General features: G+C 35.3%; 1 protein-coding gene across 2 annotated transcripts in view; it reads right to left on the bottom strand.

The window, feature by feature from the left end:
* The window catches only part of ASCC3 (activating signal cointegrator 1 complex subunit 3), a 253,509-nt gene that overhangs the window by 170,521 nt on the left and 60,376 nt on the right, over positions 1-22,612 (bottom strand). For both annotated transcript variants that reach the window (XM_079780725.1, XM_079780724.1), the window contains exons 9-10: positions 18,069-18,269; positions 17,484-17,624 (exon numbers count right to left, since the gene is read on the bottom strand). In XM_079780725.1, coding sequence (XP_079636851.1) covers positions 17,484-17,624; positions 18,069-18,269 — 342 coding nt within the window. The remainder of the gene's footprint in view (positions 1-17,483; positions 17,625-18,068; positions 18,270-22,612) is intronic.

Here is a 22,612-nt window from a genome sequence, read left to right as displayed (position 1 = left end):
GAAACTTTACTATTGATACCCAGTTTTTTAAAAAATGCCCTTTAATGTCACCTATATATGCAGTACTTTACACCAAAAAGTGATACACATACTACAACATAACTGGCAAATAACAGGAACCCAAACAGTAAGCCACTGGTGATCCAGGGCATATAGCGCAAGGGCTAGGCCCAGGGTACTTATGAGAACTTCACAGAAGTAGACCATCTGACAGGAAGCTTTGATTATATATCTATTTGCTTTTCACCTGGTGAGTTGTTTGTGTCCTCTAAAAGCATACTGTGGCAGAGAAAAAGACGACAAGCTTAATAATATCTTCTACTATAATAACATTATATTAGGAAATAATCCTGTAAGTGGATAATTCGAAGAACACATGAGGTAGCAAATGGAAACCAAAGCTATTCTTAGCCAGGACATCAGATTATAGACACTCTTACGTTATTTTCTGTATCACTAAGAAGTTCAAAAAAAGCACTAGCGAATTAATTTTTAACATGTGTCTTACAATTGATGAAATATGGCTAATTCCGTTGAAAATGTTAGAATCTATTAACTAAGCTAAAGAGTAGTACTCATGAATGCTTGTTAACACATCTGTGGTGAAAGCAGTCAGCCTGGAGTTGTTACAAATTACATTCAAATGCTATAGATGTATACCAGGCAACAGTTTACAAAATTTAGGAAGTCTATCTTCCTTTTAAAACACATAATCACATACCTACTCAATCAACAAGCTTATAAATTACAAGAATGTTTTAATTTAAAGATTAAATCTAAAATGTCACATGGTTTAGATTCCATGAACCTGTGTATAATTACAGTTATACTAACCTCTGTTATACACATGTCAGCTCTGATGGATGGCAGCAGCCCCCGTAATAGAATCTGACAGCTAGCAGATTATATCTGCCCCTTAGGACACCACAACAAATCAGTTAGTTCCAACTACTCCCTTTTCCGTATTTTTTTAATGTTCCTTCCTCTCTCATCAATTCACATGTAAAACACAAAGTCCTCTTAAGTATCTAGTTGTATTTATGTTAAGGATGACAGCCTTCAATTATAAAATGAAAATATATAAATTAATTAGGAAATCTTCAAATACAAAGTTATTCTTACTGCATATTCTTTGTTAAAAAGATATAATGTGGTCAAGCTACAGCATAAAGAATGTAATCTTAGTATTTCTATGTTTAAAAACATTCTATACTATTTTTAGTTAAAAATTTCAAAAGTAATATTAAATAAAGAAACAATGTATAATTCAATAAAACATTCTAACTTTAGAAGGAAGAGAACATGGAGTCCTGAGTATAGGGGAGAATAAGTTCATATAATATGTAATTCAAAATTGAACATTCAAGAAAATACTCTCTAGACCACTTGTGTTTACAGCTAGAGTAGAATTCCTTATAGTTCTTTTGGTTGATTTATTTATTTATTTATTTTTCTTTTGGTTGATTTAAAACACTTTCCAATAATCCCAGAAAATACATACTGAAGTCTAGTGTAATCGTATAAGCTTTAAAGGATACAATCCTTTAGTTTTACCTAAAACTTAACTAATTACACATAGAGAAAAATACTAAAATTGTTCATACTACCATGTGTATAAGCTATAAAGACCTTGCTGTTATCATTCTGGCTGCTTGTCCATAATACCCCAGGATCTCAACCCACTAAGTCTTGTAGAGCAAGGGTGTGAGATCACTTAACAGTGATTCCTCTTTTGTTCACTCACAAAGACAAGTTCTTGACATGTGAATAACTGGTGATAGAAATTAGTCCTGTGATAAGTCCTGTTCTGTACCATTGAGATAGAGAACAATAGAGAACAGGTTTCCTTGGCTTTTGTAAAGTAGTCTTCTTCATCGGACTGGTAAAAGTAACCTGTGAAAGTGGGGGAAAATCCTCTCTCATATGACCTTGAACATTTCATGGTCACTTCTCTTTCCTACCACACATGCAAAGCTCAGTTTAGGATCGACTTCTTACTAAAATAAAACACTTTAAGATGTCATATTGTAATACAAAAGTACTAAAACTCCAAATGTGATGGGCTAAAAGTATATTCTGTAGCTCTTCACGAAAATGATTCCAAAAAATACCAATTTTTTTCATCTCTTCAAATAATTCCAGACATTCAATATTAAGAGATTTTACTAATTCAAGAACAATTAAGCAAAAGTTTGCTGGGGATCTACTATTGGGAAGAAGATAAAGGGAGGAATCTAAATCTTAACAAATTATGACAGGATACAGGCTGATGAAAATGAGCGCAAATAAGGTAACTAGTTGTCCTTACTGCTTACCTGCTTATATTATGTGGAACTTTTCTATTTTACTTAGAAAAAGAACAAAGGCAGGACATGCATACTATTTAATCACAATCTGTGGTTATTCAAAGAAGAATTTCTCAATAGAAGCTTATGACTAAGTCATTCACTCCATGTCCATGGTTAGAAATACAAAGAAAAAGCCAAGAAGTTTACAAGCTTATATTTTAAGAAAGAAAAAAAAAGCCAGCAAAGAAATAAAATGTGGTCAAAACTCTTCCACAATGTTATGAAATGTAATGGTCACCTATGAGGGGGCAGAGGAGGCAGAGTGGGCAGCTGATCCTATGCAAGCAAATGCCACTGACTCAGCCCATAACTCTAAGTATAAACTACACAGAGCCAAGTGAAATTACATCTTTTTCTGTACTTTTTTCTCCTTTCTCTCCAACTTCCTACAACCTAACAAATTTATAGCACTGAAAAAGGGATCAAACACAGTTATATGTTACTGGCTTTTAAGAAGCTTAACAGAAACTCACATAACACTAAAAATGAGGCACAAAAATTAATAAAGGGGAAAAGCAAATATGGCCAAAGGATTAGCCAAAGCAGTATCTGTGATTAGGTATAAAAACTGGCTCTAAGCTTTCTTGACACCCAATTGAAAAACTGGGAGCAATCTTAGCAAGATGGCAGCAGAGGAGTTTCTAGTGCTCAGTCACTGCCCCTCAGAAACACCAATTTGAACAACTATTCGTGCATGAAAATAACTTCACAAGAGCTTAGGACTACAGGTGATGGATTACAGTATGTGGATGAAGCACAGAAATATAAAATGACACATTGAGTAGAAAAGATAAATTCACATTACCACCATCAACACCCCCCTCTCCCCCTACCTAAGCCCAGGCAGCCCAGCAGAGAGATATCCGCCTTATTGGAGAAGGAAAGTAAATGAGTACCCAATTCACTTCAGACAGCCTGCCCCAGCACCAGGCCTACTTTCCCTTAAGGCCTGCGGTGCCCCCCCCAACCCCCGCCCCCCGAGAGGCTCCCAAAAACCCAGGTTCCTGGTTCTACCAGCATGTACCTAATGGCTCTAGCAGCCCAAGTAAGGTGGCTCCCATGTTCCCAGGCAGAATCCATGATGCCAGGTTACCAGCAGGCTCCTGGGAATCCCAGCCCAGTACATGAAAATGTGCTCAAAATCACTAATCATCAGGGAAATGCAAATCCAAACCACAATGAGCTACCACTCAAACAAACCTGTTAGACATTGCCCCTTTTACCCAAGGTGTCTGTTTTGGGTTGATTTGTGTCCCCACAAAGAGACTGTTCAAGTCCTAATCCCTGGTACTTGTACATGTGACCTTATTTGGATATAGGGTCTTTGTAGATGTTAACATGATAAACTTTGCAAGCAGCATTGGTATTTTTAAAAATAAATTTTCTAGTTACTTTGCTATTTTTACTTAGTTAATATCCGTAAGAATATGGAACAATCACATGATAGGAAAAAGGAACTAAATGTTGATATAAAACCAACAAAAAATAGAAACCATTAATAGAATATGACTCCCACTCCCCTCTGTGCTTCTCTAACACTATGAAGCATCCTATTTTTTCCCAAAGGAATACTCATGAAATAGCCTATAAATTGTTATTCTAAGTTTTGGGGTTTTTTTTCAGTGAAAGCAAAGATAATTAGGTTACCGAGTGCTTTTAACTTATAAAATAAGAAAAGGGTCTCATATAATACACTAGAGGCCCGATGCACGAAATTCGTGCAAAAGTAGGCCTTCCTTCCCCCAGCTGCCCTTTGGCACCCGGGACCAGGCTTGCTTCCCTCTGGCTGCCCTTTGGCACCCGGAACCCGGGCTTGCTTCCTTCTGGCTGCCCTTTGGCACCTGGAACCCGGGCTTGCTTCCTTCCAGCTGCTGGCACGCACCCAGGACCCGGGCTTGCTTCCCTCTGGCCGCCTGCAGGCACCCGGGACCCGGGCTGGCTTCCTTCCAGCTGCTGGCACGCACCCAGGACCCGGGCTTGCTTCCCTCCGGCCGCCCACAGGCACTCGGACCCGGGCTTCCCGGGCTTCCGTCACAGCCCCGGCTTCATCCGGAAGGACGTCCAGTCTAATTAGCATACTATGCTTTTATTATTATAGATAATTTGCATTCACTGGACAGATTGTTATGCATCAAAAATTATCATTCTCTTACTACCCTCTCCAACCCAAATATATTAAGAACAAAACAGTTAAAAGTAGTAGTAGTAGTTTATATATAGAAGTATACTTTTCAGTCAAAGCATTTTAATATTTTACAGCTTTTAAATCTTGAAAAAGTAAAAATAATAACTAACACTAAGATTTCCATGATTCTTCAAAATAATTTATAGATTTTTTACTAATAAAAGTAATGAGATATTCTTCAAACCAGAACTCTCATTACTTCTTAATGGTAAGCCTTCAATGCAGAAAATGTTTATCCTGCTAAATAATTTTTACATTTCATCAGGGATTTTAAAAGTGGTAGACTTCTAATTCCATTATGTGTAAACACATGGTGAAGACTATTAAAACGAATCATTAACTAATCATTGTTCTTAGAGATAAAAACTTTCACATTTTAGGTTCTAGTTCCTTTGTTTGGATATCTCTCTTAACAAAAGAAAGCTTAAAATTTTCTTTTGGTTATTAATTGCTTAATTATATGAAATTGGAAATGCGAACCGAAAAAACACACAAGAAAAAAAAATACTCAATGTTTATAGACTTACAAAGGACTGAAAAATCATTACTGCCCCTAAAAACACACTAATTATGTTTGTGCAGTCACTTGAAAAATTAAGCTTAAACAATCAAGAATCACCTTCAAAATATGAAAGAATAGTATTGTTGTTTTTTTATTCAGCTTCTAAAATAAGTACTATTAAAAACAAATCCCAAACCAAACAAAGAGGACAACTAGGGAAATAAGAAGCAACATTATAACAAATAGAATACCACACTAATTTCTAAACTAAATCAGTACAACAGAATATTTATATTTCATCATTAAGACTGGCTTTTTCAACCTGTTTAAAAACTGTATCTGTACTTAAGTAGCTTAGAGAATAATGATTTCAAAAGATTAGTATTCTTCACTTATTTATGAAACAAATAGCAGTATTTTAATGAGCTAGAAAATGATTTTATCCTCAATATCCTGACTGTCCTAATGTATAGCGGAAGTTCAGATCTTTACAAAATCCATAAGTTGAAACAAATCCTTTTGTGCTGATAAAATCTACATTGTGCACCATTTTCACTTCCTTTTAGTTTTTCTTATTCCATGTTTTATAAGGCAGCTTAAATCTATGTTACTTTCTTTTTAGCTCTTAATACCAAATAGAACATTGAGTGAGAGAAGGAGATTTGAGGGAGGGGGTGGTGATGATTATAAGTAAGCTATAAAACTATGCTGTATTTTCCAGAGCAAACTATAATCAACATAGTGATGTGGCAATTTAAATGCCTAGATATGTAATATAAAGATATACGGGCTGAAGTTAAACTGATTTCTAATATGGCCATAGATCACTGTGGGGAGGGGAGTGGGGGGACTGGAAGAGATTAGCCAACACAAACGCATATATGCAGAGCCCATGGACACAGACAACATGAGGTGAAGGGGGAGTTGGGAGGTGGCGGGGGGCAAAATGAAGTGGGGATAGGGGACATCTGTAATAATGTCAATAGAGATTCTTAAGTATATAGCTGACAACTGTACCAAAATAGGTTCAGAACAAAGAAAGCCTAATGTTTGTAAACATTTTCTTAAACTGAAGACCAGAGACTGTAAGACTAAATTCTACAAAAGCAGAGTGGCTTAGCAATAATTAGCTGCTTTCGAAACTGTGACAGAACCTTGTATGCTGGAGCTATATGCCACCCAACAAAAGGAAAGCAGGGAAACTGCCTCAGCCTCTGTCCTCTGTATTGCCATAATGCTTCCTCCAAACACTCTACTGTCACTGTCCAAGAGAACTTTCTGTGAAGATAGTAATGTTCTATATCTGCATTATCTAATTCAGTAACCACTGGTGATTACAGAACAGCTGAAATGGGGCTAGTTCAAATGAGGGGAAAATTTTTCAATTTTATTACATTTTATTTAATTTTAATTTTAATAGTCACATGTGGCTAGTGGCTGCTACATTGAAAGCCCTGCACTATAACCCTAATTTAAGAAAATGAAGAATACATGGCAGGTGTGTGTGTGTGTGTGGTCCTTTCCAACAATCAGCAATCTACTTTGTATGGTTAATGTCATTAAAATTGTTGTGGACATATAACTATTGACATGAATAGCTGTTCATGACACATTGTTAAATGATAAAAAAGCAGGATATAAACAGCTTATTTGCATGATTCTATTAAAAAATAGTTAATGCTCTTTAAGAAATCATGTGCCAAGCACTTTCCTAAATAGTTCACATGTATAATAATCAATAAACTTCAATGTACCACTATGACCATAGTGCCTCATATCAAATATATTAATATATCTTAGCACAAAAATGAGAACATACTTGAAATAACTTGTAATTGGACATGTTACATAATTTTTGTTTGCCTATTATTAAATTTGTCAGTAATGAAAAAATATGCATTGAAATGAGAAGGAAAAATTAAAAAACTAAAAGTATTAAAAAGCTATTACTAGTAAATATCTTAAAATAATAAATAATATTAGAGTGTTGTGGATATTTTTTCCCTACATTTAAAACATTTATAATCTCTTTTGAGTCACTTTAGATTTTATTGCCATTAAAGCATTGTATTCAGGGGGTTCAAGTTTAGCAAAATAATTTTTAAAAATAGTTACAATCCCTATCTCACATTTTTATAACTTGTTATCTCTATATTCTTTGATTTCTAGATAAGATTGCATAGTACTAGATGGGAAAAGTTATCAAATTAAACCGAAACATATAGAGTTATGTAGGAATGAGAAGACCTGGACTATATCAAAACAACTTTGACATAGAACAAAGTTGGAGGATTTACTAAATCATCTGCTTCCAAGACATATTATATAGTCACTAGAGGCCCAGTGCATGGATTTCGTGCACTGGTGGGGTCCCTCAGCCTGGCCTGCGCCCTCTCACAATCCAGGACCCCTTGGGGGATGTCAAACTGCTGGTTTCGGCCCAATCCCCACAGGCCAGGCTGAGGGACCCCACCGGTGCCCCTCTTGCACCAGGCCAGTTTCAGTCTGATCCCCACAGGCCAGGCTGAGGGACCCAATTGGTGACCCTCTTGCACAGGGCCAGTTTCGGCCCGATCCTCGCAGGCCAGGCCGAGGGACCCCACTGGTACATGAATCCCCCTTTCCTCTGAGATTCATCAGTCTGTTCCATGTTTCCATGCCTGTGTGTTGAGCGTCATGGCTACCAGTCGAATGGTTGAATGGTCGCTTAGGCTTTTATATATACAGATATATAGATAGTATTCAAAACAGTGTGATATTGGCATAATGGTAAACATACAAATTAATGGAACAGAACAGAATCCAGAAACAGAGCCACAAACATATAAGGTCAATTAGTTTTCAATAATGGTGCCAAGGCAATCCAATGGAGAAAAGAGAACTGGGACAACAAATGGTGCCAGATCAGCAGGTATTGAAAGAAAAGAAAGAAGAAAGAGAAAGAAAGAAAAAAGAAAGAAAGAAAGAAAGAAAGAAAGAAAGAAAGAAAGAAAGAAAGAAAGAAAGAAAGAAAGAAAGAAAGAAAGAAAGGAAAGAAAGGAAAGAAAGGAAAGAAAGGAAGGAAAGGAAGGAAAGGAAGGAAAGGAAGGAAAGGAAGGAAAGGAAGAAAGAAAGAAAGAAAGAAAGAAAGAAAGAAAGAAAGAAAGAAAGAAAGAAAGAAAGAAAGAAAGAAAGAAAGAAAGAAAGAAAGAAAGGAAAGAAAGGAAAGAAAGGAAAGAAAGGAAAGAAAGGAAAGAAAGGAAAGAAAGGAAAGAAAGGAAAGAAAGGAAAGAAAGGAAAGAAAGGAAAGAAAGGAAAGAAAGGAAAGAAAGGAAAGAAAGGAAAGAAAGGAAAGGAAGAAAGAAAGAAAGAAAGAAAGAAAGAAAGAAAGAAAGAAAGAAAGAAAGAAAGAAAGAAAGAAAGAAAGAGAGAAAGAAAGAAACTGCATCCCTTCCTTACTTATATCTTACACAGAAAATCAACTTAAAATGGAACATGGTCAAAATATAAAATTTCTAGAATAAATCATAGAAGAAAATCTTATCATGGGCTTGGCAAATATTTTTAAAACAGGATACACAAAACATAAACTATAAAAGAAAATGTCAATAAATTAGGAGTCTGTAAAAATGAAAAGTGTTTACTTTTCAAGACACTGTTATGAACATGAAAAGAATGCCTACCAACTAGAAGAAAATATTTACAAAGCACATATTCAACACAGTACTTGTATTTAGGGTCATACAATAGTCTTATGACTCAATACTAAGATAAACCAGCATTTAAAATACTTTAAACAAGGCAAACAATTTGTAAAGATACATCACCAAAGAAAATATACAGATGCCCAAAAAGAATAAATATGAAAAGATGCTCAGCATTATTAGACATTAGGGAAATGCAAATTAAAAACACAATGAGATGCTACTACACACCCACTAGAACTGTTAAAATTAAAAAGAGAAACCACATAAGTGTTAAAGAGGAGGTGACAAGAAATTGATGGGGGGAAAAATCAATTAAGAACGAATAAATGGAAAGGTATTGCGTGTTAGTGAATTAGAAGAATTCATAGTTAAAATGTCAATACCACCAAAAGCCATCTATAGAATCAAAGCAATCCCTATCAATATTACAATGGCATCTTTTTAACAGAAGTAGAAAAAACATTCCTAAGATTTATATGGAACTACAAAAGACCCCAAATAGCCAAAGAAATCCTGAGAAAGAAGAAAAAAGCAAGAGGAATCACAGTTCCTGATTTCAAGTGAAGTATAAAGCAATAGTCATCAAAATAACAGTAGAAGCATGGAAACATGGAACAGACTAATGAATCTCAGAGGGAAAGGCGGAGGTGGGGCTAAAAGAGACTAACCAAAGAACTTATGTGCATATATGCATTGCCCATGAACACAGGCAATAGGGTGGTGAAGGCCTGGAATGGGTGGGAACCACATGGTGAGGAACAAAGGGGAATAAAGGGGGGAGACTTTTGTAATACTCTCAACAATAAAGATTTTTTTTAAAAATAAATGGCTGAGCCACAATGAGAAAAAACACAATATGATACTGGTATAAAAAGACACACAGATAAACAGACCAATGTAACTGACAGCCCAGAAATCAAACCAAGTATATACAGTCAAATAATGTTTGATGGGGAGACAAGGATACTCAATGGATAAAAGACAGTCTTTTCAATAAATGGTGCTGGAATAATTAGATATTCAGATATAAAGACATGAAACTGGACCTATATCTTAAACCACTCACAAAATTAACAAAATAAATTAAAGACTTCAGTGTAAAACCTCAAATCATACAACTCCTAGAAGAAAACATAGGAATAAAGCTCCTTGATTTGGGTTTTGGTAATGATTTTCTGGATATGACACCTAAAGCACAAGCAACAAAGTAAAAAATAAACAAGTAGGACCACATCAAACTAAAAAGCTTCTGCACAACAAAAGAAAAAAAAAACACACCCTATATATATCTGATAAGGGATTCATATCCAAAATATGTAAGGCCAACGGGTACATGAAATGATGCTCAGCACATTAGTCATTAGGGAAATGAAAATTAAAACCACAATGGGACTTCATCTCATGACTGTTAGAATGGCTGTCATCAAAAAGACCAGAGATAATGAATGCTGGCATGGATATGAAAGAAAGGGAACACTGCATGTTGGTGGGATTTTAAATTGGTACAGCCACTATAGAGAATAGTAGGGAGGACCCTCAAAAAATTAAGAAGAGAACTGCCATATAATCTACCAATTCCACTTTCTGGAAATATAGAAGTTCTATATATTCCAACCTGGAACTGAGAAAACTCACAACTCAGAAAGCTAGAGTGCAGAACCTATCTCCAAATAAAGCAAAACACCTTATGAGGGCTTTCTCTAAGCAAAGTACTAAAGGGGGAAGCCCTGATAAACAGAACATTTTGGACACCAGCCCAACACCATGAAGGAAAAAAGTGCTACCCCCAACCTCACTGTGCACTGAGACTGGCACCAGGGACATGAGTGAACAGGGTTAATTAGGAACCAGAGTCTCGTAACATATCGAAAAAGTCTAGGATACAAGTGAAAATATCTTACAAAACCAATAACCAGAAAAATCTCAACACAGATGAGATAAGATATGCCAACAGTCATCGCTGAGATTATAAAGCTGCTGGAATTACCTGACAAGACTTTGAAAGCAACTACATAAAAATCCCTTAAGGAATTTCAAACACACTTGAAACAAATGAAAATAAATAAATAAATAAATAAATAAATAAATAAATAAATAAAGTTTCAGCAAATAATCAGAAGATAAAGAAAAACAAAATAGAAAGTTTGTAACTACAAAATACATGTTAAATTAAAAACTCCCAAATTTAACAAAAGAAATAAACCTACAGGTTCTAGAAGCTGAATAAACACTAAATATGATAAAGACATCTACAACTACATACACCATAATAAAACTTCTGGAAAGTAAAAACAAATACAGAATCTTGAAAAGAGACTGAGAGGAACCAAAAACATATTATCTATAGGGGGAAAATAATTTAATGGCAGTGGATATTACTTCAGAAACCTTAGGGGCTAGGAAAAAATGGCACATTTTTAAGTCCTAAAAGAAAAAAACTGACAACCAACAAATCCATATCTAGCAAACATATCCTTTAGGAATGGAGATAAAATAAAGACATTTCAGATTTTATACAGAAAGGTAGCAATATTAATTAAACATAACTACACTAATATGCATAGATATTCAGATAAAACTGCAACCTGAGAATATGGGATTTCTAAGCAATTTCCCCATCTCCCCTTTTATCCCCCACCACGCCCCTAAGCATATACATATTCTTTTTGAAAAATCAATAAAATATATACCACAGGAAAAACCTAATTGAGAAAGGAGTAAATAAGGGCAGTGTGACATTAACACTGCGCATGACATGAGCACTTGCATATGCATCACACACACCCTCTAAGGTTGCTAGAGCTCTGATCTAGCAGAATAACAAAATAGACATTCAGGGTGCCCTTTGCTGTTGCCTGGGCCTGAAAGAGGGGAACAGAATCTTACTCCATCCTCAATCAAAATAGAAACAAAAATAAAACCTGAAATAACCCATCTCAATCCCAATGCTGCACAGATAAACCCTGCCCAGGATAAGAATGAGCAAACAAATATAAGAGGAAAAGAATGTTAGAACTTAGAGCAAATGCTATGCTTTGATACAAAGTTACTGTCATGACAGGAGAAATCTTTTCTAAAATTTCTGACCAGTATTTTCACTGAGGTTCAAAGGAACACTGCATTTGTGATATTAGGAAGGAATGCAGAAGGGGTCATCTGAGTTGAGGAAAGAGAAGGTATAAGGAAAAGGTATGAGGAATTGCTCAATGGAACAACTCAAAAACACAATGAATATTTAAAGTAATAATTCTTCATAAAGAGTACATTTGGGAGAAGTTTGAAATTAATGGCAGATGTAGAATAAAAAGTAAGTGGAAAGAGGTGGGTGTTTTCACTGATGAGAAACTTACTAAGTTGTTCAAAGTTGCTTTTCAGTTGAGCATCAAAGAGTTATTCTCCTGACAATAAATCATAGAATTATATAATTCTATCTTGTAAAAGAAAATTTTACATTCAAACCTCAATAAAATCATAACTCTTACTAGACCTGACAGTCCCTAGTGAACCACAAAACAGATCATGTTCCATATTATACTTAATTAAACAAGATTCTTAACAAGCTCGGTAGTTGGACTTAATTCAATAAGCAATAAAGAATAAGTGAAAGTTTATGAGCAAGGGAATAATATGATCAGGACAGCATGACAGAGAATTTGCCTTCCCATATTAAAAAAAAAAAAAGATAAACTAACATCTCTGAAAACATTTTTGAAAAATGACAGAAAAAAATTAAGGTGATATTTGTATCAATTATTGGGATATTTATTTACCAAAAAATATAAAATGGGAAGGAATCATGAAAGGCTATTTAAAATTTAAAAAGTGGAACATAATAGGGAAAGCAGGGAGTTAAAACTTCAAAAATAAAAGTCAAGTATGTCTGTACTCCCACGTGCTCAGCAGTCATCCTGCTGTGCTCTCTCTGTAACCAATCAAAGGCAGTGATGCAGTAGTCTATTCATCTGTGCAAATATGTAGAAAGATAAGGTGCGAATATGTAGAAAGATCTCATTTCAGGTCTACAAAAAATTAGCCTCACTGGCAGTAGGGCTACTTCAGAGGAGAATAAAGAGCATCACAATCTAGAAGAGCATCACAATTTATAAACTCTTATTGAGGCCAAGCACATGGCTCCTGCCCTTGCAGAGTTAACAAATATTCACAAAGAATACAGAGCAGGTCTAGAAAAGTACATAGATGAGCAAATGGGGGAAAAGGGATGCTCATAAACCTTTTGAAAATTTAATTTGTAAATCAAGGTAGATTTTAATGAGTTTGACTTTTTGGATTTATAAAATGGAGACACTACTCAATAAGGTTCTAGTACTGACTGAGGATGCATATACACATAGCACAGTGCCTGGATCATTTGAATTCAAATGCTACCTGCCTTTCCATAAATATTCTTTCGTTAGTATCAATACACAGATACAGTATAAGAGCAATCAAGATTTTATTTGAGAGAGACTGGTCCAGATTTCTAAGACCACACAGGATGCAAAAGTATTGACTTTGTGGACAAGGTAATCTACACTAATAAAAGAGAAAGTTGCAAATTGACCGTCACTTCGCAACACCCACCAGCCAATCAGAAATGAGTATGCAAATTAACCTGCCAAAGTTGGAAGGTTAATTTGCATATGCAGGCCCCGAGCAGCCGGGGCGGGGTGGCCGCTTGTGCATGCACCAGCTCCAAGCACCCTACATCCTGAAGACAGGCGTCCTCAGGAGCCAGGCCGCTCTGAGCCTATAGGCCCACGTGTAGGCCCAGAGCGGCCGGGGTCCCGGAATGCCCCTGGCCATTCAGGGCCTATGCACACAGGTGCCAAGCGGCCGGGGAACATCCCCGGGACCCAGGCGCTCCAAGCCGGCATGCAAGCAAGCGGCTGGGGGCGGAGCAGGAACGTTCCCCATAGTGAGCGAGCAGACAGCAGAGCCCTGCTTGTCCCTGGCCATGGCAGCAAGGCGCAAGCAGTCCCCCGCAGAACCCCAACAGAGAGCAGACACCAGAGCCCTTCTTGCCCCTGCGCGGCGAGCCAGAGAGCAGACAGCAGGACCCTGCTTGCCCCTGGCCCCGGTGGTGAAGGGCAAGCAGGTCCCCACAGAGAGCAGACACCAGGGTCTGTGGTGGCATCAAGCAGGCAGGTCCACAGAGAGCAGAGAACCATGGGGAGCAGGCCTAAGCCATCAGTAGGACATCCCCTGAGGGCTCCCAGATTGGAGAGGAAGCAGATCGGGCTGAGGGACCCACCTCTCTTCCCCACCACCCCGTGCACAAATTTCATGCACCGGGCCCCTAGTACTTTATAAATATAAATGAGTGTTGCTGCTATAAGACACAGGCAAAAGAAAATAAAAGTACTCACAGGGTTCATACAGAGTTTTGAAGAGTAGGTAAGATATGAACAAATGTCATTAAATAAAGGAAGGCATCATTAAAAAAAGAAAATGTCTGAGGAAACTTACTAAATTAGAGAAAATGTTATTTGAATATTGTTATCTTAGAAAAAGCAAAAATGGTCTGGTCATAATTTTGTATTGGAAAGCAGTTTGGATATAAGGTGGAAAACCAGGCTGCATGTAGATTGTGGCAAATCCAATGTCATGTATAAGGCGCTTTCCCGTGCAATAATGGTTCTCAAAACATTTTAATTTGGGGACTCCTTTGCACTCTAAAAAATTACTGAGACCCCAAAGAGCTTTTGTTCCTGTGGGTTATATCTATGAATATTTCTTATGTTAGAAATTCAAACTCAGGAATTTTTACAACACAAGAACGTAAAGTACTGATTCCATTGGCTGTCAGTAACACAATCATACATTATGCAGCCCCTGGACTACATAAGACTAAATACTTGTCATTATGCAAGTGAAAGAAAATAACATCATAATATTAATATGAATATTGGTTTTAATCTTGTGGACCCCCTGAAAGAGTCTTAGCAATCCCTGGGTGAACCCATGCCACATTTTGAGAGCCTCTGCTCTACAGCAAAGGGAATGACAAAATCAATGCAGGGTTTTTTAGACAAGTCTTTTAATAGTGTGCAGAAAGACTGAAGCAGAAACATACAGAGGAAGGGCCCTGGATTTGATAACAGTGAGATAAGATTGCCAAAGCCAAACTTATCATTTACAATAAATTCCTTAATGCTATTTTTTTTTATCTCCAAGCAATAAAAGGGGAATAATTTGACTTAATTTCTTCCCTAAACTTCATTGTAGTCACCAGGATACAAAATTCATTTCTTTAAGTAAGATAAGGCATAAGCATGGTCTCAGGTGCTCTAGACTGGTTCCAATTTCAGAAAATTTAACTGTTAATAGAGATAATTTGTAAAATATCAGATTTTGATTTAATGCATAAGCCTTTACCAAGACATTATAAAAGTAAAATCACACACTAAAAAAATTATCTAACAGTCCATGTCCTGCCTGAGGTGTAGTTTTTGAGATTTGATCTCTGCAAGTACATGTTCAGAGCTCCTGGGAGCAGCCTCAGAACCTAGCATATATAACGCCACTTTATGAAAATATGAACAAGCTTTCAAAACCAAATGTTTCCCTAAATAAGAAATCTGGACATAATATTGGACTGTGCTATACAAATGTGTAAAACTCCCTTCTCTTTATTATATAAAATTAAAATTTTAAACATGAGTCAGGTCATTGTGTTAAGTGCACAAATTATATAAAAAGAACCAACATTTGTTAGAGAAAGTTACTCTATGTAAAAATATAGTTTAACGAAATCAAATTTAGAATGCTTCAAGGAAAAAGCTAAATGATATCTAATCTATCAAATTTCATAGAGAATATTACAAATTTGATCAAATATCAAAGACTAGAGAAAGTCCTTTTAATGAAAAGGCACTTTAAGAAATTATTAAAATAGCTCCAGGCAGGTGATACTAAACTAATGATGATAAAAGGCATTATGCATTTGATATATCAAATATAATTATTGATTTTTAGAAAAATTAATTTTGAATAATAAGATTCTACAAAAATGTTATGGGGTAAAATGCATGGGTTTGGATCAACTTTAAAAAAATTATCTATGAAAGGCAACTGGTAAAATTGACACAAATATCGATTATAATGCACTCATCTTTATTAACCCCAAAATACATTTAACTGGAACCTGGTGTTTTTTTTTTGTCACGTGGTTCAGTGTACCTGTTATCTGTGGGTTGAATGGTAACACACAAAAAGATATTCACCCAGAAATTGAATGTAACTTTATTTGGAAAAAAGGCTCTTTGCAGATATAAACAAGGTAAAACATCTTTTTTTTTTTTTTTACCTATTTTACAGACTTTTATTGATATCAAATAAAAGCTATAAAACAGAACTTTAATATGACATTCCATAAACCAAAGGTACAAAGGCATGGGAAGGGTCCCGTCCTGATTTCCATTGAAACTACACAGCACAGGAAACAGTCTCACCTCAGGACAACAGGCACTGCTTCAAATCTGCAGACCACACAGGTGGCCCTGCCCCAGGTTCCCCAAGGCAGACAGGTGCACACCTGATCAGATTCATTACATAGCTCCCTATTTCCATTAGATTTTAAGGACAATTATTGCAACTTAACTTAATTTTACATACAATGGATGAGAATTTCTAAAAATGTACTTCTCTTAAAACAAGGTAAAACATTTTGAGATGTATTCATATTGGATTTGGAAAAGGCCTAAATCCAATGAATAGTGTTCTTAGAAGAGAAGAGTAGGGGAAAGGACACCCAGGGAAGAAAGCCATGTGAAGACAGAGGCAGAGATTGGAGGGATGTGTCTACAGACAAGGAATGCCAAGAATTGCCAGCAGCCACCAGAAACAGAGAGAGAGAGATGTGGGAAAAAGTACTCTATCAGAGCCTCCAGGAGAAACTAACCCTGCTGACACCTTGACTTCAGACTTCTGACCTCCAGCATTGTGAGAGTTAAGTTTGTGTTAATTTAAGTTTCTCAGCTTGTAGTAATTTGTTATGGCAGCCCAAGGAAACATTTAATACACCTTCCAATCACATTTTAAATCAATGTTCATTCAATGTTCCAAAAGCTATTATCATCTATTTTCTATCAAACTTCCCTAAATTACCCCATTAATATTTGATCATTTGCCATTTTATTTATTAAAAGCACTATAAACATCACCTTTCTTACATGTTGCATCCATTAATGATAATCTAGTTGTATATAATCTAGTTGTATATCTAACATAGTTTTTGCCTACTCAGTCATAAGATCCTTGAGGGCAGAAACTGTGAATCTTAAATGTTTTTTGCTGTCATGCATGTCACCTAATGGAGTGCTATAACCAGAGCATGATTAAGTAACTTCCTATGTGATGAAATAAAAAATGACTAAAAACTTTTCCTTTAATTAAATAATCCTTATGGAATGTTTTAGGAGACTAGGAGAATCATTTAAATATCTACATATTATTCTGCTCTTACAACTGAAGTCTGTCTTATCCTTACTCCCTTTTGTTTCAAAAGAACAACATTTATTGTCAATGGACTTAAAATCTATACCAGGAATCTAACTCAAGATATAGCAAAAATCGCAGTTAGAAGCAATACCATAAAACGAAGCCCCACCATAAACCTCTTTTGTAGAAGACATGGTTATAAATAAAATTAATTAAATTATGTATTATGTTTTATAGTTACTTCAGATATAGCCATTTAGCAATTTTCACAATTATCTGAAAAAAAAAGAAAGATATTTTAAAAATGTAGGTATGCAACATACCTGAGTCCGTAAAATTTCACTTTTTGACAACTGCATATCACCAGTCAACTCTTTCACAACGAGGCCCAGTGGCTGTAGACGTTTGCTGAAGTAATTTGTCATTTCAGCTGCCAAGGCCTTCATTGGAGCAACATACACAATCTGTACCAAAGAAACACTAGCTTGACAAATGAGCAAAAACTACAATGTCATTTGTTTTATAGTAGTCAATTCAAGTCATAATTTATTGCAAAATATGATTCTAGCCACTTCTAGTGAAAAATCTTAATAGTGATATATGAAAAGTACTTACCTTTGTTGGATAAGTATACAGCTATGTAAAGGACAATGGAATTTTTTTATACAGCCTTATCACTTGGAAAATTGTTTCTGCTTCAAAGCTAAATGTATTTTCATAGATTTTCACAGGAGTAGTAGGATTTTCATAACACAAACAGAGATTGCCTTAATCAAGCAGCATTCTTTATGTGATTTCATGTACAATAATCCTAAAAGACTTACGAATTTTATATAACATGTACAACGGCCAAATAATTTTTAGTTTTCCAGTTTAAAAAGCTACTATCTGGCTTGTTGATTTCCTACCTTAAATTCATTCTTTTTGATAACACCTTGTTGAAAATGTTGTCGAATTTCATGCAAAACTGTAAGCATTGCAATGTTGGTCTTTCCAGCTCCAGTGGGGGCACAAATCAGCATGTTCTCATTGGTGTTGTAGGCAGTCTCAAACACAATTGATTGAATTCTATTGAGTCTCCTCATTCCTTTAAAAGCCAGCTGACCAATCTAAAAAAGACATGACCCATTATAAATAACTAGTAGCCCTGCGCACGAATCCGTGCTCCAGTACCTCTCTGCGGGGCCTGGCCGCTCCACACCTGCTGCCCAGAGGCCCATCCATGGCCAGGCGCGGAACACTTGCCTTGTCGCCGGGGCAACGACGCAAGTGTCTCCCCCCTCACCACCACCCCGGCTGCTCCGTGGCTGGGGTGGAACGCTTGCCTCGTCGCAGTGGCAACGAAGCAAGCATTCCGCCAGGCCGCTCACACTGCCCGTTTTCAGCGGCCGCCCCCCTGGGACTGGGGGACTCCAGAGGGGCTGAGAGGACTGGGCGCCACCATCTTGTGGCTATGGGCGCTACCATCTTTGTGACGGAGTGATGGTTAATTTGCATATTACCCTTTTATTAGATAGGATAATGTGATGGACCCATATAAAACAGTAAATGCAAACATTTACTTACCTTGATTAAAAAAAAAATAACACACAAATGACTAAATTGTTCAGTCTCTCAATGTGTCCTATATTTAAATGAAAGTATGGGCAATTGAGAGCAATTCACAACTATTATACAATTCTAATAATGCATTTGGGAATTGCAACTCACTAAATCTGAAAACGATATGATAATGGATCTATACCTGTATCTTTGTACACAATCTAAGTATAAAACAATGATAAGTTAATAAGGTAAGGAAACAAAATTAAACATAGGTATCTTTTGAATATATATGATGATATTCTAGTTTATTTATATTGAAGATGATTAATGAATGTGCAAACCAGAAACTTCCTGGTGATATAAATCAATGAAAATTTCTGTTTCAATATCTTATGGATTATTTTTTAAAACTTTTTGAAAAGGCAGCTACAATTATAGGCATAACAGCTATAGATTACATTTATTCAGAGCTTACACTACAACATACACAATTGTAAGCACTTTGATATAGTCCTTAATTCATTATGAGAACAATTCTATGGTATAAGTACTATTGTTAACGTTGTTTTAATAGAGAAAAAAATTAAGACAGCGTGTGCCCTAAACAGGATCCTTTAAAATGTAAACCCTTGTTATCTTTCACCACTGCTATTCTATGTACAATGCTCTGACATCCTTTGTGATTTTGCACCATCTATAATGTCTTTCCTAACACTAACAAAGGCATCATCATTACTCAACTTCAAGTTCTACTGTAATCTCTGGCCGTCTCTAATTCCTTAAGCAATTATTACATTTACTTATTTATACTTTGCCATATATATTTAAAATGATTTAAGAAACTTCCATTTCTTTTAGCAGCTAGACATTCATACAACCCTGTTTTTATATTGTCATTATGACCCTTAACCACAAATATTGAAATGATTTGTTTATATGTATATATGGCCCACTGGATTGAAACTAAGGATTCATTTTTATTACTCTTTATATTTCCCTGGTACCTAACCAATTGCTGGGAACAAATAAGCCTGTAAATAAATTTTTATTGACTAATAAATAAATTGAATGAATGAAGGGGAAAGTCTTAAAAAGATATGCACTGCATACTTATCATTCTCTACCGAAAGAGTAAACTAGAATTAACCAAAATGCGTATATAGCAGTTCAAAACAAAACTATATTCAACCATAAATTAAAAATTTACTTCTTATATTCTTAAAGATAACAGTTCAAGCAAGAAGTAGACTAAAACCTTAGAAGAATATCCTGACAAACAAACCTATTTTATATGGAAGTTTACAACACTGTATTAAAGTCGACTCATAACTATTATTATACAACGGATATATCCACTTAAGCATTCATTTTCTTAACAAAAGTTAGAGAGTGTCTAAAATGAGTCATACAATGTATTAGTTGTGATTTTTTTTTTGAAGTGTGTTAGAATTTATATTACATCATTTTAATTTTCTATAGTAAAGATAAACTATGTGCTGAGGTATCCAAGGGAAAAGTCACTAAGAAAAATGCCATTTCAGGTAGAAGAAAAAAATATTAAACTCCTAGAGGTAGTTAAATGTTAGTAGTGGTGTGATAGAGGTGGGAAAGTTGGCCATGACCAAACTATGAAGACCAGCTACATAGAGAATCCTCTAGAAACCTCTGAAGTTTTTCCTAAAAGACAATATAAAGAAATTAGCAAAGGAAACCAAGGCCTCAAGAAGTTAAATAACAGTCCACCCAAGTCCACACTGCTAACTGTGGAAGAAATGGGACCTGAACTGTTTGTCTTATTTCCAAATACAAACAACCATCAGATTTATTGTTTAAAATAATATATTACACAATGATTTATTTTTCTAGTCAATTAGTGTCTACATTCATTTCCAAAAAACTGTGGCAAAAGAATACTTAAAATATACTTGCACATATACAGTCTGTTAAAGAAACAGCAAGTTACAAAACAAAATAAAAAAAACTCCAAAAATTTATAAATGATTTCTAACAGCTCATGGTCTACCCTCTTTCCCAAAGAGTTTATTTTTGTTTCTCATTTTGAATTTATGAAAATTAATGAAATAATTGTCATCATTAAACTTGTTGGTGAAAAAATAAAAGAAATGTGTAAGGACAACAATTGGAACAATATTTTAAAATTATAACTAGAGGACTAGTATATTTCTAATTGTGTCTGAGAGCTAGCTACTAGAACATGAGATAATTAAGTTAAAGTTCATTATGCATAAGGGATTTCTCCTATTTGAATAATATTCAAATTATATTCACAAATACCTTAAAACAAAAGAGAGCGTGGTTATATCAAAAGTATTTTACTCCAATTTTAAAGTATGTAATAATAATATTCATTGTTTTATTTATAATGTCTAATTAAATGGTGCTAACAATCATTGTTTCCAAACATTTGTTATTCCTCTAATAAAAGAAATATGTGTTGATTTTATGCATTAATGAATGCATAATGTTAAACTGCAACTATTTTTCTAAGCATTTTAGGATTTGCTTTTATTCCAAAAACTGTGTGTCTCATGGTTCATTTATCATAAAGGTTTCATGTTTGGCCCAGATAGTCATTCTAAAGATATATAATTTTCACTTTTAATTGGTCTTAACTAAGCATTTTCAAAATATGCCATAATCAGCAGATCAAAAGTATTTTAAATGTTAAAGCTTCCTCCTAAATCCACTTGTCTATATATATTTTGGATTCATCAGACTACGACTGGTAGTGGATCACCACTGTCCAACAGAAATATATGGCATGGCTCCTAAGGTAATTCCATAGAAAATATGTATCTAACATCTCTTATCAAAGACTGGCTACATAGGCTGCTCTCAAGTGCACAGTGTACTTTTCAAAATAATCGGATGCTATTTACCTGGAAGACCAACAATGTACCCTAAACATACTTGGTTAATTGTTTATAATAATCAAATATAAGTACTTATGCATCCAGTAAATTAAAAAGCATTAACAAGGTATCAGAACAGTGCCATACCTTCCAATCTAGTATATGTATCAGATGCTTAAGTTTAAAACATTCTCACAGTAAACATTACAATTTCAGCATATATATTTAGAAAAAATAATACAGATACCCAAGATATACACTGTATAACTTTAATAGTTTAAGTTTCCTCTGGATGCATGTGGTTTAGGTACAAAGTTTGAGAGATGATTACAACTCAGTGGATATGATTAGCACACTCAATCCAAGCTCTATATGCTAGAATCTCATATCTCTAATATTCTTCACAAACCATGCTCCAAACCATAAATCACTTAACAGCCATGGGATTAAAAACAACAACAATTTACATGAACACCTTCCTTAACATCCTTGAGTATTCACTAAGTAATTAGTGGAAACAGAGAGATAGGAGGATACACACTATATTTCTGAGGTACAACCAACAATTTGATGATGAGCTGAAAGTGAGAGAGTGGAAAGAAGTGAGATATATCAAAGATGACCTTTTTTTCCTTGAGTAGATGGGTGGCAATTCTATTTATGATGTAAGAAAAGCTAAAAGGACAGACTGAGAGAGGAAAAAAACATTCTATTTGAAAGGCCCATTACATGTCCAAGGTGATATTTCAAATAGGCAATTGCATCTTACTTTGGGAGGTCAAGGATTTTTAAAAATTGCATTTTCAGAGAGGTACAATAGTTACATAGTCATAGCAGTCTTTAACTAAAAATAAACACTCCACTAAGAATAATGGAAGACCAAACATCAGACACCTTATTGGTAGGGAAATCTTAATTACTGGGACTACATATTAAAAAATAAATTAGTCCCACTAAAAACAAAAAACACACACCAAAAAACAGAATGTTTAAAAAACTTTAAACATTCTTAGTGTGGATTGCCACTGTCCAAG

The sequence above is a fragment of the Cnephaeus nilssonii genome, assembly GCF_951640355.1.
Source record: "Cnephaeus nilssonii genome assembly, chromosome: 9".
Classification (NCBI taxonomy): Eukaryota; Metazoa; Chordata; class Mammalia; order Chiroptera; family Vespertilionidae; genus Cnephaeus; species Cnephaeus nilssonii.
This window is presented reverse-complemented; position numbering and strand designations above follow the sequence as displayed.